At 35.9% G+C, this 27,773-nt stretch overlaps 1 protein-coding gene across 2 annotated transcripts; it reads right to left on the bottom strand.

The window, feature by feature from the left end:
* Positions 1-46: 46 nt before the first annotated feature.
* Positions 47-27,072, bottom strand: LOC133840315 (heme transporter FLVCR2). Of its 2 annotated transcripts, none has more exons than XM_062272081.1 (11): positions 26,620-27,072; positions 12,802-13,111; positions 11,505-11,616; positions 9,076-9,178; positions 8,788-8,916; positions 8,607-8,702; positions 2,868-3,009; positions 2,608-2,804; positions 2,411-2,535; positions 1,619-1,729; positions 47-1,550 (listed from the first exon to the last, which is right to left on the bottom strand). In XM_062272081.1, the coding sequence occupies exons 2-11, from the start codon at positions 12,935-12,937 to the stop codon at positions 1,208-1,210; spliced, it is 1,494 nt and encodes a 497-aa protein (XP_062128065.1). In that variant the 5' UTR covers positions 12,938-13,111; positions 26,620-27,072; the 3' UTR covers positions 47-1,207. The 2 variants fall into 2 exon arrangements, with proteins under 2 accessions (XP_062128065.1, XP_062128064.1); XM_062272080.1 differs by lacking the exon at positions 26,620-27,072 and adding an exon at positions 15,098-15,288.
* Positions 27,073-27,773: the final 701 nt, after the last annotated feature.

Raw genomic sequence — 27,773 nt, 5'->3', positions numbered from 1 at the left:
TTTTATTACGAAATCAAACTTTGACTGTTTTTATACGCTTACATTTAATAATTTAATTTCACATTTTGTGATGTTAACATATCTTTTCTCTTCGTCTGTTCATCCGCCTTTAAAGCTATCCCAATAAATTTGTCTATAGATCTGTATTTTAGTTAATGAAGGTACTTTTGAATTAATGTTCGGAACTGGTTTAAAATATGTATAATTTGTGGTTATAGCTGCAAGGGTATTTAATCTTCGGTCTGTTTGCTTATTTTACTTTTTGAAATTTTCCAATTTAATTGGATTTCAAGATAACTTTTCGTATTGCGAGAGCGTTCCGCAAAATTTTTGCTGCTGATTATTAAAGTGATTTCCAGAACTTTGTAAAGCGTCCAACTGTTTTCCCCCCCTGAATCACTTTATATCGTTAAACTATTGTTGGAATGTTTGTTTGTTTTGTTGTGGTTTCTTTAATGTTCTACAAAGATTCGACACTTGTGTGGAACTCAACAAGAAAATTAAGAGAGATTTCATAGAGAAATGAAAACGCGTTGTGCTAAATAACATTTGCTCTACATAATATAGTAAATATACTTATCATATGGTTGGCTATAATACTGGAGGATTATGTATAGTATAATAGGTAGTATTGTCCTCAAGGGACTTGAACAATTTTCAACTACTTTTTCGATTTTTCTTTTCTTTTTTTTTTTTTTTTTAGCAAGTTCTTTGTTAACAAGTGTTTGGTGTTATTGTTGTATTGTTTTGTTGCTGTTGTTGTTGTTGCTGTCGTTGATGTGGCAAAAGAATAAAGATAAAGCTAATTTTTCGATCCAAGTCTTATGCAATTATTGAACTTACGAGCTAAAACCTAGAATTTTGTTCAGGCCAATCTATAAAATTGCAAAAATAACTGCTTAAGCTAAATTTATGTGTAGTTAAATGTATGCGTGTGAGTGTGTGTGTGTGTGTGTGTATGTATTTTAAATTTAACACATTTTGCACTTAAAGCTACAACAAAAGCACATAACAAGAATTGAGTAAACAATGTAATAAATTAAATTAAAAACAGATTTTGCAAAAATGATATGCATTTAACACAAACGTAAAAACGGGAGACAATGCGAAGCTCGAGTTGCTCGAACTATACAGCAAAGTGGAGAGTGGAGTGGAGTGGAGTGTGAGGTGTGTGTTGGGTGTGTTGGGAGGTGGATGTGGATTGTGTTTACGGATTGATGGCAGCAGCGTTGACAACACCGCCACCGGCAGCGGCAACACTTCCCCGGCCACTGCCACCGCCACCGGTTGCCACTTGGGCATTCTGTCGCCGCAAATCGGAACCTGTGGCCGCCGTGATGAGGGAGCCCACAATGAGCATAACGGCCATGGCCATGTTGGCCGGCACATCGCCATACGTGTCCAACAGCTCCGAGTAGAAGAGCGTAAAGATGATGCCAAACGTCTGGGCCGAGGCATTGAGCAGCCCCGATGAAGTGCCCTCCGGCTCGGGAAACGTTAGCTCGGCACCAAACTCAAAGCCCACGGGGAGATAGCCGGTCATAAAGAAGCTGCACATTATCAGTCAGGGTCAGTTAAGTGCGCTGGTAATTATAAAACGTAATGCTTGCCGACTTACCCCAACAGCGAGGCGGTCAAATAGACTACAGCAATGTGTCCGGTGTCCAGAGTGAATGTGAAGATCCACATGCCCACCATGGAGAGTGCATAAACCGCCAAAGTAGTTTCCCTGCGAGAAAGTCATTAAAGTTTCGCATGCAGAAAAATGTAAGAAAGCTGCAAGCGCGGTTGACTTTGAAATACCCGCTACGCATTCTTAATAAAAGCAAATCTTAATCTTAAAATAATATACCAAATAATTATACCAAAAATATAACAAATATACGAATGGCTTTAGTTGGTATATTGATATTGTGCCACATTTAAAATATACCATAGAGTATAAATATACCAGATTGTTATATTTTGGTATATCGATATACTATTCCACTCAAAAATTCCTATATACTATAAACTATACCAGATTGACCAAAGAAAACCAATTATAGATTCCATTTTTTGATAATTGTTTCTTAAATAACTTCTGACATGTTTCTCAAATAGCAACAAAATTAAATCTATTTACCTTACGAGTATACATAGTTTCTGATATCCAGTGTTTTACTCGACAGACAGTCAGACAAATAGACGGACAGACACACAGACGAACAGACTAACAGATGAACTGATTAAGAACATATTATATATACTTTATGGAAGCAGCCTTCTTCACACTGTTACATGCATTTCCTCACAACACAAAGTTGTAATACCCTTTTACCCTCCGGGTAGCGTGTATAAAAAGTTTCGCTTGACGCACGCGGCGTATGCGTAATGAGCAAGCTATTGAAATTAATTGCACGGTACTTACTTGAATTTGTGCGTCTTATCCAGCACAATGCCAGAAACAACCGAACCCAACATGCCAGCCAGCACAATGCTGAGTCCAATGCGACCAGTGTCGACCTCATGACCTGGATAATACTTCAGCACCACCTGAAAGAATGTTGAAGAATAAATCCAACTCTTTAGTCAACACAATTAAGTGAAAATATGCGTGGACTTTACCGGATTGAGCAGCGTGGAGATGGCGTAAAAGACGCCCACATTGATGCCATAGGAGAGCAGCAGAAAGATGAAGTTACGATTGGTCAGCAGATTCTTAAGCGACAGAGCAAAGCTAACCTGCTGCTCTCCCATGCCTTCCAGTCGCTGTGCCGCCTCCTGTGCAGCAGATGGCGGTGTGGGCGGCTTATCCTGAAAGACTGAGCAGAGCATCGAGGAACCGTCAAGTAATCCCTTAATTTGTTGGCATTATCAACACTTACAGAATATCATGAGCACCAAGAGGATGCTGGTGAGTCCGGCCACCAGATAGAACATCATCTGCAGATCCTTGCCCACAGTTTCGAGGTTCTCCGAGTTGGGCACCAGCATGGGAGGCAGCACAAATCCGACGGCCACGCCCAGCTGTAACAATTTGATATGAAGATTACAAGTCAGGACTGAAAAACTTGGTCGCTTCCGCTTCCGTTTCGAGTTTCCGTTCCGGTTTGCTAAGCTCGCTTCTCGCTTCTCGTTTCTCGTTTCTGGTTTTTGCGTTCAGGGTTTAGTTTTATTTATGTTGATGTCGGTGCTTGCAATGAAATTGATTTATGTGTGTGTCGTGCCCCATTGTTGATGCCCCACAGTTGCAGTGACAGTTGCTGAATTTTGTTGTTTTCGTCAAAAGTTTTGCGCGCCATTTTCATGGCTAGCAGAGAAACAAAAAACACGTTGCATGCCCAGCTGTTGTTGTGTTGCAACTTGTGTGATGTATTTTTCGTCCGACCACATACCCTGGACTTAAAGTGAAAGTTAAGAGAGTACGACTATTAAAGATTCTCATCTACATTCTGCCAGTTTAAAAACTGCTTTAGAATCTAACATCGTTCTTTTTACAGGGTATCTTCTTAGTCGTTTATTTATTCACCTTCGTCTGCTCAACTCGTTTTTCAGCTTGATTTTGTTTATGGGCAATATTGTTTGGCCTATAAATCGTAGTTAGTGAAACGCCCGCAAACAACTTTTGACAGCGCTTTGCAAAGTGCATTTAAAGTTGAGTGCACTCTTGCAATTCAATTCATTCAGTCATAAATCGCCTAGATAATCCCAATTTTATGGTACATGACTTTAATTATTTGAATACATATATATACACATATTTTTGTCATAATTTATTTGCTTTCGAAAATTTATTTGACAGCAGCAATGTTTAATATTGGTATTTAAAATTATTAATGGTTAACGAAATGGGAGGAAACTCAACTTGTCAAATTACAATTTCAATTTGTTTGCTTGAATATAAAATATGGTATATTATGAATCTATAAAAATTATTGTTAGAGTATTAAAAAGTATTGCTTCTACTCTTTTTTAGTGATTGTAGAAATGCTATTAAATGCTGTTCTATTTTAATTTGCTTTAAGGGATTAAAAAAATAAGTTTTGAGAAGTAAGTTATGAGAATTTTCAATTTTGAAATATTTTACTTTTACTTTTATAATTCATAATTTATATTTTCAACTTTTATAAAACTCTGTAAATTTTATAATTTTATAATAAATTTGTATTAATATCTAACCAATTCCAAATTTGTATTTATATTTTTTTTTTGTCAAACATCTATGTGATATTTGAGATTCCCAAAAATATTTAAAGCTTTTTCATAGATTGTGTTAGTTCTATTTTGAAAAATTGATGTGATTTAGATAGTATCAAATCAAACACAATCTTTTCTGTGAGAGCTTTTCTTAAAGCATAGCTTTCCAGACTCTGATCTTTATATGTTAATTTTATAATTTTTGTGAATTTCTTTTTAATTTATAATTCATATATTTGTATATGTATCAATATTATATTTGTATATTTCTTTATATTATATACTTATAATTGGTATTTATAATTTTTATGCCTTTTTAAAGTGCTTTCAAAGTAGTTTTTCGCTTTCTAGTTACCATCTCTTAAATGTACATTATTTTCAAGGCTCTTTCATTGCACATAATTTATGTGGAAAGCTTTTGCAATTGAAACTTTTAATGAAAGTCAGCTTAAAGCTCTGCTAATTGACGCTTCTGAGCTCCTGAGTTAGTTATAATTGCAATCCGTCTGCGCTGCCGTTGAAGTGATGATACTCGTAGAGCTCTAATTTCAGATTTATGAGATGACTCAAGATGTTTCGTGAAGATGCAACCCGACTTGGTATTTTGGTCTACGTATATTTGCTCTTTGCGATGGGAATTCTCAATTTCGCGGAATTGTCAATGCATCAATTTGCATAAATTAAATTCAAAAGCGACGTCGAAATAATATAGTCAACTTGAGGCTTTGCTTTGAGTTGGCAATGGAAAATGGAAGACGACAGATGGTAGATGGTGGATGGAGGGAGGAGGGAAAGGAGAAGCAGTGTAATGCCCACTAGAGAAATTTAACAGCTATGGAACCGCAATAAAAGACAAACACAGGATGTTGTTCAACGGCATATGTATGTAAGGGGAGGAGGAGGGGGAGAAGCTAGAGGATCTATGTAGCTAGAGGAGCATCAAGCAGGATGACAGAGGTAGAAAGGCATTTCCTCGGCTTGTTTACATATGCTTTGCTCTCGCTCTCTTTCTTGCTTTCGCTCGATTGCATTTGTTGTTGTTGCAACTAGTTACAAAAATACCTAAAAAAAAAAGCATAAAAAAAGAAAGCTAAGAAAAAGAAAGCATGTTTGTTCAGCACTTTGGCAACAACGACGTCGTGTGGCAAAGGCAACATTTCGAGGCAACATCGAGGCAGCGGCAAAGCCAAAACCCGTGTGCTCAAAGCTGTTTCTCTAGCAAATCCGCATGTTGGGATTCAGTGGCAAGTGGCTGTGCCTGTGGCGTTGTCCTTGCCAGATAAGGCGGAGGCAGAGGCAGAGACGGAGACAGAGACAGAGACAGAGACAGAGACAGAGACAGAGACGGGGGCATCGGCAGCCCTGGCGTGGCGCTGTGGCATGGGGCATGTTCGTTGTGTTCAATGTCAAAAGCTATAGCCATCGCCTGCTGCGTTTTCAGTTCAGTTTAGTTTAGTTTTTCTTTTGCTGTCGCTAGCTTTATTTTTGGCCAACTTCAGTGCTGACATTTCCACCGAGAGTCACGGGCACTGGCAACTGTGTTGCCAAAAGTGTGTGCGGCAAGTGGCAAGTGGCAAAACTCTTTAATGCCAAACATTTGCATTTTGTCCATTGAGCTGCAGCGGCAGCAACTTGACCTCAGTCTCTCCGACTGCAGCCAAGTTGTCCACTGACTATTCGACGGCACTGTATTGTGGCGCATACAATGACAGACAGGCAGACAGCAGGTGGCGCAGCGTGGGGGCATGCCTCATACTATTTGTGACATGCACATCCCATTGAGACTTCCTGCCGAGCGAGAGTCGGGGTCGAGAGGGGGAAGCGGTATCCTGGCAGCACAACAAGCGGAAATTATAAGCCTTTTCAGCGGCACTCGAGCGTATGGTAAATATGACAGCACACACACACACACAGACTGACACACACACCAATACTCTGACTGTGTGTGTGTGTGCATATTTGCACTTTCAGTCATGCAGGTGAGTTGATGATGTTGCCCCCATTTTGGCTGAGCTGCAACACGTTGCACGTGAGTACATTATGCGCTCGTAAATCAGCATTAAGAGATGTACCTCCCCCCTCTTCACCCTCCTCTCTTTGGCTTATCAGCTCTAATGGCAGTGCAAGCAAACTAATTGCTTTGCTTTGTTCTGCGTCCATTAACAGCGAGACTGCGCCAATTGTTAATTATCAAATGTCATAGTTCATATGGGGAAAAGTGTGTGAAAAAGTTACCAACTAACTGAAACTGCCACAAATCATATTCTCGCACTCTCCCATAAAGAAAGTTTCACACACACACATACACACACACACACACGTTTCTTTGCTCTCCTCCTCCCCCCCGAGATGCATGCAAAACTTTTGTGTTGTTTGCAGACCAATTAAAATGGCAAACTTTTGGTCTTATGTCCAATAATTAAACTCCATTTATTTGCATTTATTGCGATTTATTTTGCACTTTGTTCAAGATTAGTTTGCAACACGTTATGGAAAGAGAAGTTGCAATGTTTGTTTAAGATATGCAAAAATTATAATTTAAAACAAATAAATTAATTGGCACAGCTATGAAAATATAAAAGAAAATCTAAAATGAATAAGATATCTGATAAATGAATTTAAATTAACTATTTCAATGTTTATCTTGAGAAATTGATCAAATTCAAATACTAATTTAAAGCAAACAGCTTGAATTAAACATTTAAAAAAATTAATTTATTTTGTAAAACAAAGTTAAAAATGTTTGAAGAAGTTGCAACGTTTGTTTATGAAATTGATGGTTGAAAGAACAATTTAAAGATAAACATAAATGTGCATATTTTTGATGGAAAATATTTTAAAGATTTCAAAGGGAAATAAGTTCAGCATTAAGCAAATAAAAAAGTTTCAGAACTAAACTAGAATTTATGGTAAATAGCATTTGGCTAAAATATATTAACAGAGCTCTAAAAAATGCGAGTACAAAAAGTCATTCGGCACAAAATAAAATAATAACTGGAGAGAGAATAAAACTAATTATAAATAATGACGCAAATTTAATGAAATACATTTTTAAAACTTGAGTGTGAAGAAAGTTTCACATGCATAAAAAGAGTTAATTAAGCTAGAATTTATGTTGAAGAGCATTTTACGTTCTAGCATAAGTTAAATATATTTTTTTTTTTTTATGAGCTTTAAGCTGCATCAATTTAACTTTATGTTATTTTATTTGCAATTAAAATTAAATGCGTGTGATGAATACAGCACAAATTATCCCGACTATTTTGATGTTCATAACTTTCTAGTTGCCTTTCATTAAAAAAAATTAAAAAACAAGTAGGAAAGCTACAATCGGGAGTGCTCGACTGTGAGATATACGGTACCCATTTTAAATAAAAGTAAAACGGTGTGGTATTAATTCTAAAATGTAACAAATGATATATTTGGTATCGATGATTCGAAATATGCCAAAGAGGTATATAAATATACCAGATTGTAAGCGAAAGAAGTTAAGATCTGATTTCTTCATACAATTATAGCTCACTTTTTGTTAATTTAATCTTTCTCACAAGTTGCCAAATTGAATTTGCGAATGCCACATAAGTTTTGAATTGCATTAATTAGTCTCTTTTTAGCATTAATTATTCAGGCAATTACGCATACGCAACGTATGCGAACGAAAACAGCGACGACGACGGCAGCGATGTCGCCGACATTTGCTTTGTTTGCAGCAAAAGGGCTTAGTTATTTAGGCCACATTTTAATTACATTGTTCGCGCAGCAGCAGCGACAGCAGCAGAGTAAATTTGTGGGCCATGCCTTGTGGTCATGCTGGAGACGCAAGTTATGTGGTTGAGTTGACCTCAAAGTGACATTTCTATGCGACGCCCACTTTAGCCACAATTCACTTACATATGCATTGCAAATGCGAATGCAAGAGCGAATGCGAATCCGAATCCGAATGCGAGTGTGCATTTCGAATAGGTCAATTCATTTTGTTTTCACAGTTGAATAAACTGTAACTGTGTGGACACAGAATGCAATCGTTGTTGTTCTTGCTGCCTCTATTTAACTTTACCTATTTTCTCCCTTTTCCTTCATCATCATCATCTTGTTTGAGTCTTTCTTTCTTTTTGGCAATTTCATGATTGCACACATCATATAAGCGAGCATAGAGCGAGATGGAGAAGCCACTTCCGGTGGCCGGAAACCCCAAATGCCAGCAAGAAATAGAGATTGAGATTGAAAGAGAGAGTAGAAGCGAAATGTCAGTGCAGCGCTCTTTGACATCAATCTGGCCAAAAATGATGCTGCTACTGAGAGTGCTGCCTTTTTCGTGTTCATGCAAATTTCACAACGACTTAGCCCCAAAAAAATGTAATGAAAATGCGAGTGAAATCTTTCGGGAACATGGTGCGTATGCGTAATTTACGCTTGACGACGCTTACCTGATTGCCAAAGACGCCCACGCTGGTGGCTGATGATACTTGATCGAGTCCAAACCAAACTGCAGCCAATCTCGCTGGCAGTGACAATATGCAAACCTGTGAAACGATGAAAAAGTGCCAAAACAAAACAACTCAGTGCAAAGCCAATAGAACTGCGTGTGTGTGTTGAGTGGATTTTTACCTGGGCCAGAGCGACAATTGCCTGTCCTATGAAGCTGACGTAGAACAGCGATGGATCCACCGAAAACACTTTGATCCAGGCGCCCACACAAGTGCCCACAATGCCGACCAACGCCGTGATGCGCAAACCCTACATCAAATACAAAAAATGATACAGCAAAAAAAGGAAAACGTTAAAAACAAATACAAATCCCCATGCAATCAAACAAACAACAATCGCGGGTCATTTGTAACTAGAGCAAACAAGAGAGAGAGAGATAGAGAGAGAGAGATAGAGAGAGATACTCACCACTTTGTCCAGAAACCAACTGCCTGGAAATATGAGTGGTATGTACAATATCATATATATCATGGACGTCCAGTCCACCCATTTGTCGCTGATGCCATAGTAACTGCAAAAGCCATTACAAATATTTCGCTGATTATCAAACGTACATTTATCTGGGCCCGAGCTGACAGTTAACGCTGTGGCAAACATTAATTAGCTTTGCCAATTTGCATTTCAAGTCATTCCCATTTATAAGATGCTTGATTGTGTCCGACAATCGAGGCTGACTTTACGTTCTTAATGTAACTTTCATTTAAATTATAAAATTAAAAAGTATAAAAATATTCTTGAGCTTTAATAAGTTTTCTTTAAAGTGGTAGAGAGTTAATTGGAATGAAATATTTGTATTTTGTATTATACAAGTATTATTATAAATAAAATTCTGATAGTCATTTATGGTTCGATCTGATAATTAGCTTTGACAATTTGTATTTCAAGTCATTTTTATTTAAAAGATAGTTAATTGCGCCGGATAATCGATACTGACTTAATATTCTTAATGTAACTTTAATTTAGATTATAAAATTAAATAGAAATAAAATATTCTTGAGCTTTAATAAGTTTTCTTTAAAGTGGTAGAAAGTTGATCGAAATAAAATATTTCTATTTTGTATTATACAAGTATTATTATAAATCAAATTCTGATAGTCAAAAATACATTAATGGTTCGATCTGATAGTTAACGCTGTGGCAAACATTAATTAGCTTTGCCAATTTGCATTTCAAGTCATTCCCATTTATAAGATGCTTGATTGTGTCCGACAATCGAGGCTGACTTTATATTCTTAATGTAACTTTCATTTAAATTATAAAATTAAAAAGTATAAAAATATTCTTGAGCTTTAATAAGTTTTCTTTAAAGTGGTAGAAAGTTAATTGGAATGAAATATTTCTATTTTGTATTATACAAGTATTATTATAAATAAAATTCTGATAGTCAAAAATACATTAATGGTTCGATCTGATAGTTAACGCTGGGGCAAACATTAATTAGTTTTGTCAATTTGTATTTCAAGTCATTTTTATTTAAAAGATAGTTAATTGCGCCGGATAATCGATACTGACTTAATATTCTTTATGTAACTTTAAATTAAATTTTAAAATTCAATAGTATTAAAATATTCTTGAGCTTTAATAAGTTTTCTTTAAGTGGTAGAAAGTTGATCGAAATAAAATATTTATAATTATATATAATGCATATAATCCAAACTACTTTTATGATTCGAACTAACTGTTAGCACTGCCTCAAAAATAAATTAGCTTTGACACTTTGCAAGCCAAGTCATTTCTATTGATAATTGCGTTGCACAATCGGCGCTGACTTTATATTTTTATTGGAACTTTGATTTAAATTTTCTTCTTAAATAAAAGTGCGCTTTAAAATGTAAATGCAGTATTAAAAGTAATTAAAAGTGGTTGAACATAAAATATATTGATTTTTTCTTTTCCAGCATTAATGAGTTATAAATTAGCTTCTAATTATCAAATCACATTTTGTGGATTATTTAGGTAATTAACATTGTTGGAAACATTTTAAGATAGTTAGTTATTTTAAACAATTGAGACTGACTTTATATTCCTAATGCAAATTTAATTGAACTGAAATAATCATAGCACTTTAAATTGTTTTGACACTATTATAGGGCTTTCTATATTGTAATGAGCTTTAAAAAGGTTTTTAATATAAGGTGAACTAAAATAATTATACCACTTTAAATTATTCTAATAGCATTATAGGGTCTTTTATATCGTAATAAGCTTTAAAAAGGTTTTTAATATAAGCATTTTAATTTTTATAATAGGGCTTTCCATACGATAATAAGCTTAAAAAAGGTTTTTAGAATTATTTAAAGTTCAATAGAGCTTAAATTAATGCAGATGAGGAAAATAATTTACGCTTAATATATTTTAAGTTTAAATTACAACATTATAGCATTTTAATTTGTGGTGAAATCACTCTAGGACTTTTTTCTATTAAGCTTTAAAAAAGTAATTATATATCATTATTTACATATAAAAATATGTTGCACAAATTCAACAGTCGATTTTTTTGATGTAAGTTTTTAATAGCTTTATCGATAATAACTTTTTGTTAGCTCAATCATCTATAAATGCATTTAAATAATATTTTTCAATGTATATACATTTTTAAAGAAAATCCTACCAACAACATTTATGAAGTGTTTGTCATTAAATTGCATGCAAATGAGTTTAAAGTAAAGTCCTTGCAGCATTTACCAAAACTCGTTTAATAAGCTTTATTGGACTTTGTTTGCAGAGAGAAAGAGAGAAACTTTTAATTTGCATTATAAGCCTTGCAAATGCAAAAGTCCCAAAATCTCAGCTGACTTAATGTTAAGCATACGCCGCGTTGTCTATGAGGTCCTTACCGTGTGATTATGTTGTTGATGATGGTGTACTGTATCCATTGCATGGCATTCGAGGCTGAATAGAATACAAAGAGTATAAGCACCGCCCAGCGTCTTGCATACACTTTGTAGCCTGCAAAATACGGAATAATACGCAAAAATTCTAAATAGAAATACACATGCACAGGTAAAAGCTACTTGAGTTTTGCCTCGAAAGGATTTCATTCTCCTTGACGTCGTCGTCGTTGTTGTTGTTGTTGTTATTGTCAAGGCTGCATGGCAGACGACACCCCACATAAGATTAACTGGATTAGCTGGCGCGTTGCTTATAGACCCAACTGTCAGATACTACGTGGAATATATAGTATAAATTATATGCCATATGTAATCCACGCCATGTGAATGATGTGGCGCCTCAATGCTCGCCCAGCCTGACAGGTGGCATGTGGCATGTGGCATGTGTGCTTGCAGCACGGTAACTTTTCTCTCTTTTATCTCTTTTTATATTTTTCAATTTCCATTACAACTTTTGCGGCAATTGAAAACGACGTCATAAAAGCAACGACAAGCTCATATAAACGCATCCTGTGTGCAGTTGCGGAATGACTTTATTGCACCGGACTTTTGTTTAACGTATGCATATGGGAGTCTGCTTTATTTATTACCTTGGAGCATTGCTAGTTATCGCATTAGCAAACAAATGCAGCACTTTCTCATTTAAATAGCTTCAATGCTTCATTGTTATCAACGAAATATCTTTGACCGCTGCAGCTGCATACAAATTATGCACCAAATTATGCACCAAGGACTTGCTTCGACGATGAAATACTGAAATACTGTATATATACCCCAAATATACTTTGAGTATCGCTTGCAGGGCATCTTCCAGTCGATTACTTGCGAATTGAATGTCCTTTAACTAGTTTCTTTTTTTTTGCCAGTTACGTGACATTGAAAATGCAAAAAGAGCTTTTGATGTTTGTTATTTTTAGTCGACAACGCACACACACACACACGCGTACGCGCACACACACACACAGACACTTGCACGCAAATTGAGAAACTGCAAACAAAACTATTGCATACCTTGAGGTGCAGTTAAGTCAGAATGTTCGTTTTGTCTGTTTGTTTAAAATGTTTTGCATACAAATGTTTAGTTACCACACACACACACTCACACACACACTTGCACACATAGTTGCCACAGGCACACACCCCCATTGAAAGGTAGCTAATGCCTGTTAGATTTGCGACTCGTCAGCCATGTTAACTACGCATTTGGTATTCTATGAGCGATTTGCCAAGTTGAATAACTTACCTTCGCCTGGCGCATTGGCTGCCTTGGTGGCTTTGTTCTCCTTCTCCTTGGGCGTGATCATGTCTGTTGATTTGCTCGTCGCTATATAGGAATCGGTGCTCTCAGCTGCGCCACTGGCGCTGTGTTTTAGATCCATTTACAAAACCCTTTTTGTGTCTCTTTCTCTTTGTTTTTTAACTAAATTTTAATATATGCTTGGGCGGTCTTTTTTCACACTTAGATTGCTGTGATATCGGTGGTGTCGTTGTTTCTCTCTCTCTATATATATAGTTGTGTATATACTAGGGCAGTTTAGTTGGCTTTAAAAGTGCTGTAAAGTAAATTGGATAGATTTTAGTGCAAGTGAATTAAAGCGACGCCTGAAAGTAGGCAACAAAATAAATTTGCAGCGTTTTTTATAAGCCGCAACTGATGCGCATTTGATGCGGTCTTTGTGGCTAGAAATTGTTAAAACTTTTTAACAGCATTACTCAAATACACACACACACACATGCACAGAGACAGGTGTGTACACATGTGTGAGCGTGTATGTGGCAGCTTTAACAATTGGCATAAACATTTCCTGTGGCCACAAAAGGCAACATATTACAGCACATAATGCGGCACTTCCCTTCGCTATCTCTCTCTCTCTCTCTCTCTCTCTCTCTCTCTGTCTTACTCTTGCTTTCTTTCTAGCCACGTAAGTGGTATTTTTGTATTGCTCATATGCAATATTATTGTTTGGTTACCTGTGCCCTAGACACCATTAAGGTAAAGATAATAAAAATAATCTTTATAAAAAGATAAAGCAATGGACTTGTCAAACGTGATCAATTCTTAAAGTACTTCTGACGCACACTTGACCGAATTTCAAGAGTCCACAGTCCTATCACTCACTACAGGGTATCTCCAAGTCGAAATAACTCAATTTTCAACCGTTTTTTTAAGTGGTTTCATGCTGAGCTTAAAAGCGTGGTCACAATGTTTTTTTTTTTTGCGCTAGTAGTTATTTTGTTTGCCATTAGACAAATTGCTTTCGCATGCGAAATGATTTAAAAACATTATTAAGTGAGTATTATTTATGCATATTCATTAACTCAATAAACTATTCACAGCATTCACCTTTTTAAATTCACAGTTCACAGTTATTCAAGCATTCAATCGCTGGCATTGAAAATTGCGGTCGCAACATAAATGAGCACTCATTGAATCAAGTCGAGGGATTTAACTGGGAATTTGCCAAAAGCGAATGTGAAATTGGAATGTGTGTGTGTGTGTGTGTGTGTGGAGAAAATCACAGAAAATGAAGAGGACTTGTTGCGTGCTCTCAACTGGCAAAAATGCAATCAAAGTCCAACAAAATTCATGAGCTCAACATCGAGATTCGGCATCATTAATGGAGCTGCAACAGCGATTGCAACTGCAACTGCAACTGAATTGTGGCACTCGAGTGGTGGCACAGTTTTGCAGCCTCACTTTTGACTTTTCGCCCTTTGCATGTGCCACAAAAAAAGAAGAAAAAAAACTGTGGAAACGTTGCAGGTTCCCTAATTGATTTAACTTTGTTAACGACGGCACTTAAATCAATTTGCTTGCATTAAAAATGCGACAAGCAACAACAGCAATAATAATAGCAAGCAGGCAAACAACATCAACGTTATCAAGTGACATGTTTCAGGTTTTCATATAATTTTTTATTTCGGGGGGAGACTGCGTAAATTGCCCCTAATGATGTACGTGGCGGTTGCACATGTTTCACTCTCTCGTACTGTGTGTGTGTGTGTGTGTTTTGTGCAGCGTAATTCGATTGTCATTTGGATTTGAATTTAAATTACGTTTTGTATTTGGATTTGCATTTCGAACTGTGAAATTGCCATCATTTTGCTAATGTTTTCCAGCTGATCGAAAACTGATTCTATCTCATGCGACACTCAAAATTGTCGCATGCGAGAAGCTCACAGCTGCCTTAAACGATTTGAGGTGATACCGAGAAAAAAAACATGATAAATACTCAAAATACTTGAACATAAAACACAACCAGATACAGAAACAGAAACAACAACTTCGATGAGTGGAAATAGATGATAAGAGTGACCACGAGCAAGAGACAGAGAGAGAAAGAGAGAGAGAGGGAGAACTGCGAGCGTATTTATATATGCGACAAGTTCATAAACTTGGTCTTGCACAAGCATAAGAATACGTATTAAGCATTATATTGTTGATGGTATATCAAAGATATGTGGGAATTGTGTTTTTCTTTTTCTTTTTTTTTTTTGCTGCTCGTTGATGACATTTTAAGCACACACTTAGCACGTACATTAATTGCAGCTTCAATTAATAAAATATTACAACTGTTGTTGTTTTATCTGTTGTTGTTTGTTTTCTTATTTTTTGTGGTAGGTTCTAAAACACGCATCGAACGTGAAAGCGAACACAACGCGACGCGACGCGACGACGGTGGCGGGAGAGAGAGCGCGAATGGGCGAACGGGCAAATTGAAACTGAAACTAAATCCGAAAAGTCGCTCAGTCGCCTCGTCGTCATAAAGTTGATTTGCAAAATGTTGTTGTCGTTATATTGCTGCTGCTGCTGCTGTTGTTGCTGCTTTTGCTCTTGCTGTTATTTGTTGTAAACAGCTGATTCTTTGAACACTACTAAATATTAGTAATACGCACACACACACACACACACCGCGCACACCGTTAAGTTTACAGTGAGCGTGCTTCTGCTGTGTTCACCTTGCTAAAAACAACTAAACAAAACAATTACAAAGTCGTAAAAAAAGAAAACAAATTTCAATGGCTTTGTAATTACACCAAGTAAATAAAATTCTATGTACAAGTATTTACATTATGCATTATTCAATTTACGCAAATTACTTTATCATTTATAATTAACACGCTAAGAAGTCTCTTTGCTGGGGACGCTACTTCAAGAGATCTTTTTACGTTCACTTCCGTCACCTAAGTGATCTCTGCTCAACTCAAATGTGCTGATAAGAGATGTGAGTAAAGCCGTGCCAAAGCTCAGCTGTGATTAAGAATACTAGGAATGGCAGAACTTTAAAGTAATTACAAAAACAAACTTACATAAATGATTAATCATGCAAATTGACAGCTAGAGTTGTTTTCCATTACTCATTGAGCTTTAATAAGCTTTTCATACAAAAAAATTAAGTAGAAGTACACATAAAATTTATGAGATATATAATATGTATTAATAAAAATCTGTCATAAGCTTTAATAAGAAATAAATGTATAAAAAGCTTTTGGTTTAAATAATTTTAGAAAAGCATAAAAACTTTCCATAAGCTTAAAAGATTAACCTTACTCATAAAGCTTATTATGCTTTTGTGTAGCATTATTTCAATAACAACATAAAAACTTTACAATAATAGCTTTTATTTACATCTTGTGATAAACATTACTTTTGAAGCTTTCATAAGCTTTCATGTAAGATAATCAAAAGTCTTTTAAAGCTTATATTTAAGATAATGGAATAAAAACATTTCAATAATAGCTTTTATTTTGAATAGCTTGATAGACAACAAAATACACAGTTTACTATTATAAGGCTCATAAAGCGCACAAAGCTTTAATAAGCTTGTATATATAATTAAGTTTTTTTTATCTTTATGCTTCTATTTGAAATAATGAAATTCATGCTCAATTAAAATATTACACCATTTTTTTTACATTAGATTATTTTTATAGCTTACATAAAAGCTTGCACAAACGACTTCTAAATTTTTTTTTAGCAATTCCTAAGTAGTCATTAACATAAGTGCAATTAAATGACCACACCTGAATTAAGTAGCATGAGATTAGTTAAGCCTTAAGCTTTTATAATCAACACGCTATTGAATAAATAACTGTTCAGCAAAAAGTGATTTGTGTTATCTACAAAATCCGCTAAATTGCACTTCATTAAAAATAATTTGTTGCACTTCAATCAGACGATCATAAAAAAAACTTGAGATTTTAATTTTGCCAGAGCTTTTGTTTGGCAGAACAGCTGTCAAGTTTTGAAAGTATACTTTTTGCACGAACTGTGCAACAATGCATGTATGTGAGAGACATGAACTAGAAATGCACATGTCGACTTATGTATGTAGATTAACCGTAGCAACGCCGCTCAAAGTCGGACATGTCCATTATTGTCTGTCGTTGTCCGTGCTTGAAACTCCCTGCTGCTTGCTGCACAGTGGTGCAAAGTATAGAATACTCGATATAACTAGTGCAAACTTGAGTGTGTTGATTGATCTGTAACACTGTAAGTATTGACTGCCCAACACTTGAGTTGCTTTAACATAGCGTGTGTTCACTGTAGCAAGTAGAAGGGTCTTGACATTGATAGCACACTTGAGCAACCAGATGTGACAATGTAAATAAATATGTATATAGACTGACACAAATATTAATCAGTTTTAAATTGCGAATTATATAAGAAGTGCAGCTGACATGACTCGCACTTTAGTTGCAATCGATTGATTTCATTTTATTGAGTGCACACTGTAGCACACTTTAGCTGATTCACGATACAATAAACGATAATTGCAATAGTAAAGCACTTGAAAATTCGCTTGCTTTTTTTTTGCGATATTTGCCCCGTTATATTGTTCTTTCTTTTGCTCTCGAACTTCGTCATACAAATTCCACTTCCACGTGCATTTCTCCCACCCTTTCGTTCGCTTCCTCTCTCTTTCTCTCGCGCTCTTCTTGCAGTTCGTTTCACTCAATCTTGTCGCTCGTCTTTCCCCTTTCCACCCGTTTCGTGTTGTCAAATATTTTGTGTTGTGCTCATAATTTATTTGCATTTTGGACTTGTTTTCTCGTGATTTTTTTTTATTGAATAATTTGCCTGCGGGAACTTCCTCGTTGTCAAATCACCGAGACAAGGTCCAAGTCCCAGTTCTAGTTCCAAACCCAATCTCAGACATATACATAGCTCGTCGTCGTCGTTGGCGTCGTCCAAGTGGTTGGGGGTCATTATTCGATTAAGCCAAATGATTATAATTCTTTTTCTCTTTTTGTTGTTGTTCTATGTGTCTTCATATTTCAAATACAAGTGGCACTTGGAACGTGTTCGAATGGAGGGGGGACGGAAGGAAAGGAGGGTAAATAATCGCAACAGATCCATTGTCAAAACCTTGGTTATCTCTCGTGAAGCACACACACTCATGAGTACTCATCTAATCGACGAATACTTTGTGTGCGAATTGTTCGCGCGATTCCGCCGCCAAAAGATAATGCGAAGTCGAGTGTCGATAAGGGCTTAACATGCCATACGCCAGATATGCCAGATACACGTACTACATATAATTGTTTGTTCGACAGCAAATTGTGCCAAATCATTATTAACTATAGCTAATATTATTAATTCTGACGGCATCTGTTGGCAACCCGCTTAGCCATGGAGCTATCGTAACTCCCCCGGATGAGTTCCATATTATACACGTCACGTGTGTGCAATACAGTAGAGATTCGCTAAGTGCGAAACTCGAATTCATTTGTGTATTAATAATAAAAAGTAATAATACTCTTTGAATCTATGTATTCGAAGTTGGTAATTATTTTTTTTATCTTAGAATTTAAAATTTCTTTTAAAAAAATATCAATATTTCTATAATGTTTAAAAAATTTTGAAATTTTAAAAGTGTGTTTTCATTACATTAAAATATTAAAAAAATAGTTTATATGACTCATTTTGTTCTTTCTTAATATTATATATTCATATATTTCTTAATATTATATAAACAATATTCTTTTCAATAATTTAATTAACAGAGTAGTGTTTTCAAGCAACATTTAAGTTAAAAAAAGTAAGTTGAAAGTTAAAAAGTTGAAAGAAAAACAGTTTTTAATTTATTAACTTATAATCAAATTTAATTTATTTACTTTGCATGAAATTTTACTGTACAATAATAAAGTCAGATCAACTTAGTTTTTAAGGCGGTTTCTAAATAACTTGCCAACTACAAAAACTAAATAAAAGATTACATTAAACTATTTTTTAAATAAGCAATAACATTCCGTTAAATTATTAATAGTTGAGAATATTTATTAGTAAAATCAATTAAGACTTATGAAAACTTATTTTTAGCGACATTAAAGTTGATCATAGATTACTTAAATTGTAACTTAAAAGTAAATAATAATTAACAATAATCACAACTTATATAGCCAGATTAATATATAAGTCTGGAAAAGAAGTAAAATATCGTTAGATGAATTCCCACCGTAGTAGACTCACATGAGGTTCGCTTAATTGCAGTTTGACTTTAGAATGTGTTTAATGTGAGTACTTGATCACAATCCACTTACATACATAGTATGGCCTTGTAATGTGGGTAATGATAGTAATGATTCCCGTATCTAACTAGTTTTGAATATTTATCAGAATAAACTAATACCTGATTAACTGGTCTTCTGTAAACCCCATAACTATCCCGAACAATCTAACCACTTTGCATGCAAATCACAGGTAACTGCGGATAAGATTTATTATACGCTTATTATTGGTCACGTTCACTTGCTGACCTTTTCCATTGCTGCATTGCTTCACTGCGAAACCCAACCCAACAAGTAAACCCTTTAAGCCCACACTTTTCGAAGGTCATTTTGTTGTGGAACAGGTATTTATGGGGAATCCCATAAGTCTGGATAAACCACAGACAAGCGACGTCTCAGCTACGTGAAGTATAAAGTATTAAAATAGATGCTTTTTATTAGAACTTAGACTGACATTTTCACTAAATTACTCATCTATTCAACTGCAAAATACATTTTTATTGCTCTCTTTATTGAAATTCATTTTAACGCAATCGTTTTAAGCCTCTTATTGAAATCTAAATGCGACTAGATTGAATGGCTATAAATTTTTAATTATTTATTTGACCGTAAGTCGATAAATCATTTCTAAAAAGTTGAGATTTAAATATATTCTACACTATTTTATGGCTTTATATGCAACACAAATAAAATGAAATCGCTTTGAATTTTAAAATATAAAGCGAGACAATTTTATTTACATTTTGTAATTGTACAATTCGAAGTATTATCGAATGTTCTAACTAACTTTGTTATTGTAGAAAATAGATAAAAAAATTGTACATTTCGAACTATATATTTATTACGTATACGTCTAGGTGGTTAAGCATTTTTAAAGTATTCAACAAACACAATTTGAAATTAAAAGTATAAAAGCGAGTAAATTTTATTCATATTCTATAATTTTAAATATTATTGAGAACATATTTATTTTTCATTTCTGCATTTTCAATTTGCATATTTATATTTTCACTCCACGATTCACTTGATTTTGATGGATGTTAAGCAAATAATGGCATCAATTCTATTTTTCTCCATTGTCAAAGCAAAGTTTTTTCGATTTTCGTTTGCTGCATCTCAGGATAAAACTGTTTTCAATGTAGCAAAAAGTAGCATAAAAAGTAAAATGTGCTGTGTAAATAGATTTGAGAACTATTTGCAGCAAATTTGTAGTCGAGAGTTGCTTCATAAATTGCATTCACTTCAGTTATTGTTTTAAAGTCTCTATCTCTCCATGCATCTCTGTCTCTCTCTCTCTCTCTCTCTCTCTCTCTCTCTATTTCTCTAGCTTTCTCTAATGAATTCTCGGTGTGCGGCAACAGTTGTTAAATGTGCAACAAAAGGCTCAGAGGCAGCCAGCCGCTCATTAGGCATATAAGGAACAAAGCCATTCCACTGATTGCCACATTTCTCATGCGCTTTCCACATGCCTCTTCTTGCAAGTTGCATCTTGCCACTGCCACTGCCCCGGCACTGTTGAGTGTTGAGTGTTGCAATAAACGCTTTGTCTTCATTTCAATCTCACATGAATTCCAAATGCAATTTGTCGCTGCAAATGGCCGAGAGGCGAGCAAGTGGCCAACTCGCTGACCAACTGGGCAGCTGAGCCGGGCCAATTAGGCGAGAGCGACTGGATAATGGCCTAAAGGCTTTAGGCTTAAATTGAAGCTAAAATATTAATGCAAACAATTTACTTAAACAGCTCTTGGTGCCTTTTTATCACGTTTTATATCTATACATATTTTTATACCCGCTCTCCATAGGGTAAAAGGGTATTCTAACTTTATGCCAGCAGTAAATGAATGTAACAGGCAAAAGAAAAGTAGGACAGAATAAAGTATATATACAAGTATTCTTGACCAGCGTAAACATCCGTTTGTCCGTCTGTCTGCCTGTCCGTATGATCATCAAGATCTCAGAGACTATCAGGTATATTCTGACCTCTAAGATATATTTCGAATTTCGTACTTCAACGTTATACCAAATACGATCAGCAGTATATCTTAGTATTTTGTAGTATATTATTTGGTATATACCGCTTTGTGTTGCTGACTCTCCATATGAACACCTAAATATGAGAGACTATAAGTGATAGAGCTATATTAAAGTTTGTTTCAAATTTTTGATTATGACTAAAGTATTTTTGATTTCTTAGAATTTTATTGCGATTGGAAAAGAAATACTTGTGTTGTATTTTATATGGTATATTTTTCTCTCTGTGGTATATTTCGAATACTGCATCGATATACCAAATACCAAATAATAATGACCCTCGTCATACTTTAGTATTTTTGCGGTATATTAATTGATATATTTTAAAAGTAATACCGCATTTTTTGCTTTAATTCAATATGGGTAGCGGGTATCTCACAGTCGAGCACACTCGACGGTAGCTTTCTTACTTGGCTTTTTTTTGCTACTTGCGGCCGTTTTAACCATTTGGCAAAAACCTCATCAAAGATATTACAGTTAGCAGGGCATTAAATCAAATGGTCGAGCGTCTGCTGCTCTCATTTCTCCAACCTCCCTCCCCCCCCCTCTCTCTCTCTCTCTCTGTCGATTACACTTCGTCGCCTGCTTCTGCTTGAGGAAACGACACACCTCCTAGGGCTATAAGTTGAATGAATTTTTCATGGGCCGCCATCAAATGCAAGCAATGAGGAATCAACAGCGAGCCTACAACACACACACATACACACACACACACACATATACAAACAGTCACACACTCACACCCGCGTAAAACACAAACATGCCAAGCAAATACATGTACTCGCATATTATATTTTCTTATATATAGTATTTATATGCGTTTCGCTCTTGTGCGCAGTTTTCTTTGAGTCGCCTCATTAATGGCTCCTAAGAGTAGGCGGCAGAGGGGGGCGGCCATGGATTGACTAAACGAGCGAGAGGAGAGAGAGACAGAGAGAGAGAGAGAGGGAGAGAGGAGACTGGGTAATTCCTGTTGCGATTACCGCTCGCTGCACGCATTTGTCAAGCGCCTCTTAAGCCTCAGCAAATCGTGTAATTATGGGGCGCCTCTCTTGAATGCCACATAATTTCCGCAACATTTATTTATTAATTAAAAAATTTGTGCAACTTGGGCTGCCACAAAAAGGGGCGACACTGCGATGCCACAGGCATTTTATCAGTGCTGCGGCTGTGTGGCAGCCGCCAAGGCTCAATTTGGACTCCAGTAGGTAAGCTAGATTAATTACCATAAATCTTATTTTATTTGCCCGAAAAAACTTTTTATACTTCGAACAAAAAGCGTAGCATACTTTTGTGCGCCGCGCAATTTTCAAAACTCTCCAATTATCAGACAAGTTTCCGACGCAGCAGCCGTTGCGTTGTCTTCCACTCTCTTCCTGCCCCCCCTTCAATTCTCCCTTAATGGTATTATCATTGTTATTGTTGTTCCGGCTGTTGTTGTTCTCCGGGCTGCAAATACCCAGTACTTTAAAAAATAGCCACAAAAGGGGTTTAACTGTCAATAATGTTTGCGATCTTTTGAGTAAATTCAGCTTTAAATGCTGAGAAGCAGCTAACTAACAATATAATTTAAATACGAATGAAAAGATATTATTTATTTGTTTATTATTAATTGTAGCTTAGAATTAATTCTACAGTACAATACATAGCCAGAGTAACTGAGACCTTCAGGATTAAAATTATACTTTAATATAAATATTATATATGACAGAAGTATAAAATATTAAATAAATAGTTATTGCTTATGTGGATTAAATTATTTATTTGAATACGTATATAATTTAAAGAATACAATTTAATTTGAGAAAAGGATTACGTTGAATGAATTGAAAACTTCTAGAATCCGAAAATGATATGTTTAAACATTTATAATTATAAATATGAAATAAAATATATCACAAGTATCAAAGTAAAACTGAATATGTTAGAAAATGTGAATGTATGAGAGTTTAACGTTTAATTTAATTTAATTGCAAATTAAGAATTCAATTAAATTGCTTATTCCTTATTTATTTATTTATTATAAGTCTTGGATTATAAATTAATTTGTAACCTAACGCTGGCTGCGTAGGCCTTGGCTTATTTCTTATTGGTATTCCTTACTTAATGTAAATTTAATAAAAAAGTTAAGATATAACAAAATTCCCACAATAACGAAATATATTTCTTATTACAGAATCGCAATAAAAAGAATGTGTTTTATAGAATCAATGAAAAACAAAGTAAATGAAATTACAAAAATATATAATATTATAAATGTGAATGTTAAATTATTTGTTTGAAGGGAGCAATTGTTTAATGAATGTAAATACAAATACGAGGGAAAATATTAAATCCAAGTTTGTTGTCCGTTAGTAAAATAAATAGAAAAGGGAAAACAATAAAACAATGCGGGAATGCTCACGTAAATACAAAAGAAACTTTTACCAGAAGTGCCTCCTTATACTATAAACTATAAACCATAAACTATAAACTGGAACACGCTGCAGTTGAGTCTGCAAAGCTGAAAAATTAAATAAAGCATACTCTTAGACGCAAAGTTTAAAATTTGGGTTGTTGGCAAAGATATGATAGGACACTCTTCGGTAATATATTTGAAAGAAATAATAGGATAGGGAAATAGAGACATAAATAATGATTAATACGAAACCTATTTTGGAATATGTATACTGCTTTAATAAAGTCAATAGAAACTTATGTCAGAAGTGGGCCACAACTATAAACTAGAACACGCTGCAATTGGATCGCTTAAATGACCATCAAATTAAATGAAGCATTCTCTTAGGCGCAGCGGTTAAAGGAACATTTGTTAGTTAGCGAAACTCCATTTTCAACAAATTCTGTCGTAATGTCATTTAATTCTTAAAAGTAATAAAATAAATAGCTATGAATGCAATCCTAATTTTCAAACAAAAACTTGCTTTTTTTATTTGGAGGAGCATTTTTTGATTTTTTCAATACCTATTTAAGAATTTGTATTTCACCTCCATTTATTCAATTTTCCCATTATATGATTTAAAGTAAGTATTAAATAGTAAAGCCGCAACTATAAACTGAATCGCTTAGATGGCCATAAAAATAAATGCAGCATTATTCTAGGTGAAATGGTTAAAGGAGCTTTTTCTAGTAATCGAAGCTCGTTATTCATTCCACTTTGTTGTTATGCATTAAATTCATTCTAGTAAGCAAATTAATACCTTTGAATGCGATACTAATTTTCGAACTGTATTGTAGCAAAACTTTCATTTTTATTTATGGTAGCATTTTTTTATTGTTTTAATAGCTCATTTACAAATTTGTATTTATATGATTTAAAGTAAGAATCATCAAAAAGTAGAAGTGCTATATTAAATACAAAAGAAACTAACGACAAAAGTGGGCCACAACTACAATATAAACTGGATCGCTTAGATGACCATAAAATTAAATGAAGCATACTCTTAGGCACAGCGGTTGTAGAAGCTTTTGTTAGTTAACGAAGCTCGTTATTCACGTGTTAGAGAAGAGGACACTTTGCCGTCGAGCAATTTAAGCCGTTTGGTTTTGGCCAACGGATGGCGGATGGTCCATTATGCAATTTCTGCAGCCGCCGTTGATGTTGTTGTTATTGTTGTTAGTGTTGGTGGTGCTGCGGTTGCTGCATCTGCTGCTATTGCAGCAGCATTTTTGGGGCATTCATTTCATATGCGTGCTTCTCGATTAGTTAGCACTTTTACACTTTAGCAGTTTCTCAGTTTTTCAGTTTTTCAGCTGTGCAGTTTTTCAGTTTTTCATTTTTGCGGCTTTGTTCACAATCCAGATGCATTTTTAATTGCAGCAAGTTGGACTTGAGCTTGGTCTTTGCATTTGATGGTTGGCACTTTGCTGCCGTTGTCAGTTTCTTAATTGGACATTTGTAATTAACTTCAATGCGATGCCACTTCTGCTGCTGCTGCCGCCATTTAGTACAGTTCAGTTGAGTTTTTCTTGTTTTTCCGTTATCAACTTCCGCTTGGCTCATTTTTCACATTGTGCACTGGACTTTCATTTCGCTTTTTTTTTCGTGGGTCGGGAGGGAAAATGTGACGCGATGCGATGCGATGCGGTGGCGAATCCTTTGGGTCCTAGTAACTGTTTTCTCATTGTCCTTTTTTCATGTTACTGTTGTTGTTGTTGTTATTTATGTGCTAGTCGTTAGCTTTTTGGTGGTTTCCTATTCATTGTAGCTGCTACTTCTTGCTGCCACTGATGCTGCTGCTGCTGCTGTTGTGGCAAGGTCGCATTTAGCTGCAGATTTGTTGTTATCTGTCAATTCATTGCACATTCCTGCAGTCGAGTGTATCAACAATGAGACCTTTCTTTAACGCTCAACCAAAGTTGAGCCTGGTCATGCTGCTCGTGCTTACTTGTAGGGTTAGCCGGAAGTGGAAGTGCAAGTGGAAAACGGAAGTGCAAGTGCAAGTGCTCTACTTTCAAAAGTCCAATCAATAATCGGGCTCTGCAATTGTGCAGTTCTATGATGTTGCATGTGGCAGGCAGCAGCGGCGACGTGTCGAAAACTTTTCCTTTTCATGAGCTTGTGTGACCCTTCAATTTATTGCCTTCCAGTTGATCCTACGTCCCTCACTTCTGTCCATCTTATTATTTAAAGCTTTAATATGCTTAACTATTTATTCAATGTCTAAGCTCTTCAGCAGCAGTAGCATGCGAGCGTGTGAGCGAGAGGGAGCGAGTGTAAGTATGAGAGTGCTTCAGTTCAAAAACCTCCAAGCATTGCGTCACAATATTCTCACCACAGACAAAACATACACACACACACACATGCAAAGAAGAAAAAAAACATTGCTGCGAGCGCTTACACACTAACACAGACGCAGACAACATAGAATTTGTCGTCCGAGTGTGAAGCTTTGCAAAGCTGAAACTCGCCAGTTGCTAACAGGCAGCTGAGACACGTAAAGAGAGGCACAGCACAGTGAGAGAGCGAGAGTGCAAAGGCGAGTGCGAAACAGGGATAGAGGAATATGAAGATGAAGAGAGGGCTCGTCACAGTCAACCGGTTGGGGTCTGTGCTTTTGCAATTGTCTAGCGTCGCCTTTAAGTGGGCTTTGCTTTATTTGCTTGCTTGCTTGGCTAGCGTTGAACACCTGGAACTGAACTGCATTGCTGCTGCTTCTTCTTCTTTTCTGTTCTGCTGCTTAATCTTGTGCTATATTTATTTATGTGTGTGTACAAAAAAAAAGTGATGCATGCGGAAAAATCAATTTATGGATTTTAGTTTTAGGCTCACAACAACACGTGTTTCATTTGCTTGATGCTGCTGCAGTCAGTCTTAAGATCTGGCATTCTTCTTCTTTCTCGTACTCTTTCGTTAGCCAAGGTTTCTTGGCCTTCGACACCTTTCACACGTTGTGCGGGCGCAATTAATGCAATTGCGCTTAATTGCAATCAAATGAAACGTAAAGCACTTAACATTTCATTTACTCTTGTTTTTTTCGTACTCTTTACTTTTACCTTTTTTATTTGGAATGAAACTTACCCCGTTTTGCTTTTGTAGCTATCGCTGCAGCCACGTCGAAGAACACAAAAGCGCGCTAAAATGCCTTGGCATCTGTGTGTGTGTGTGCGTGCGTGTGAGTGCGAGTGTGAACGTTTGCGTCTGTGTGCGTGTGTGTGAAAGCGTGCGTAAGTTTTGCAGGCAGTCGCGCCACTTTTGAATGGAAATGGAATTTATTTATTAAAGCGACAGTCAAACGAGCGCAATGCAAAGGTCTATTTATTCATTTGCCACCTTGGCACTTGCAACTTGCTTCTTGCCACTTGCCACTTGCCACTTGGCACTCGTTACTCGTTTCGCATTGAGCACATTCACAATTAAAATGAAATTCACATTCACGCCCGTGTGTCTTCGTTGTGTGTTTTTGTTTGCACAAGTCTCAGGAACTGCAGAAATCGCTCTATAAAATGTCCTTTTTTGTGGGGTTTGCTGCTGTTGAGGCTGCTTCTGCTTCTGCCAACACCTTGGTAGGAATCACTGAACAGGACTACTGCAAATTCTATTGCCATTGGTCGTTTTATAGGACTCTCGTCACGTTCCACAACAGCTGTTGGATGCTGTGGATGCTACGCTCTCGCATCTCTCCCTTTTTCGCTCTCTCACTCTGGCGTGTTCTCATTTTACGTGCTGCGCAGGTACAAACAAGCAGGCAAGACCGCCTGCAAAACGCAGAGATAAATCATTGTTATCAGCAATATTTATAAATAGTCGCTGTTTGGTATTTAAATGAGTTTTGTGCCCTCATTAGAATGTATTTGTAGCGAGCTTTTACTGTTGGCAACAAGTTTAACTCATGCTGCCTAAAAGTATGCAATGAATATTTCGTGTGCTGCTATCAGTTAGAGAACAGGGTGATTCGTGAAATCTCCCACTTGTTGCTGCTGTTGTTTTTATTTATACTCGCTGATTACTTCCTCTTGTTAAAAATATACCCTCTACGGAAAGGACAGTTTTGAGATCATAAATAAAAGAGAGTGTTCAGCTAAAAATACCTTGAACAATGAATGTTTAATATTTGCTGGCCACACCTACTTCTTCTGTTGACCAAGTTCTCATACATTAAGTTTAGTCATGGCTATTAGCTTATAAATACAAAAAGAACGCCAAATATTGTACATTGTCCAAGCATCGAAAGT

This window comes from Drosophila sulfurigaster, chromosome 3 (genome assembly GCF_023558435.1).
Source record: "Drosophila sulfurigaster albostrigata strain 15112-1811.04 chromosome 3, ASM2355843v2, whole genome shotgun sequence".
In the NCBI taxonomy this organism is placed as follows: Eukaryota; Metazoa; Arthropoda; class Insecta; order Diptera; family Drosophilidae; genus Drosophila; species Drosophila sulfurigaster.
The sequence above is the reverse complement of the archived record's forward strand: the minus strand, read 5'-3'. Positions and strand labels throughout refer to the sequence as shown.

Excerpts from the sequence above, each read along its gene's own strand:
- LOC133840315 (XM_062272081.1), bottom strand. The coding sequence starts at position 12,937 with ATGGATCTAAAACACAGCGCCAGTGGCGCAGCTGAGAGCACCGATTCC. Across the intron at positions 8,703-8,787 it reads CAATTGTCGCTCTGGCCCAG|GTTTGCATATTGTCACTGCC; the intron begins GTAAAAATCCAC and ends ATCGTTTCACAG. Across the intron at positions 1,730-2,410 it reads GATAAGACGCACAAATTCAA|GGAAACTACTTTGGCGGTTT; the intron begins GTAAGTACCGTG and ends ACTTTCTCGCAG.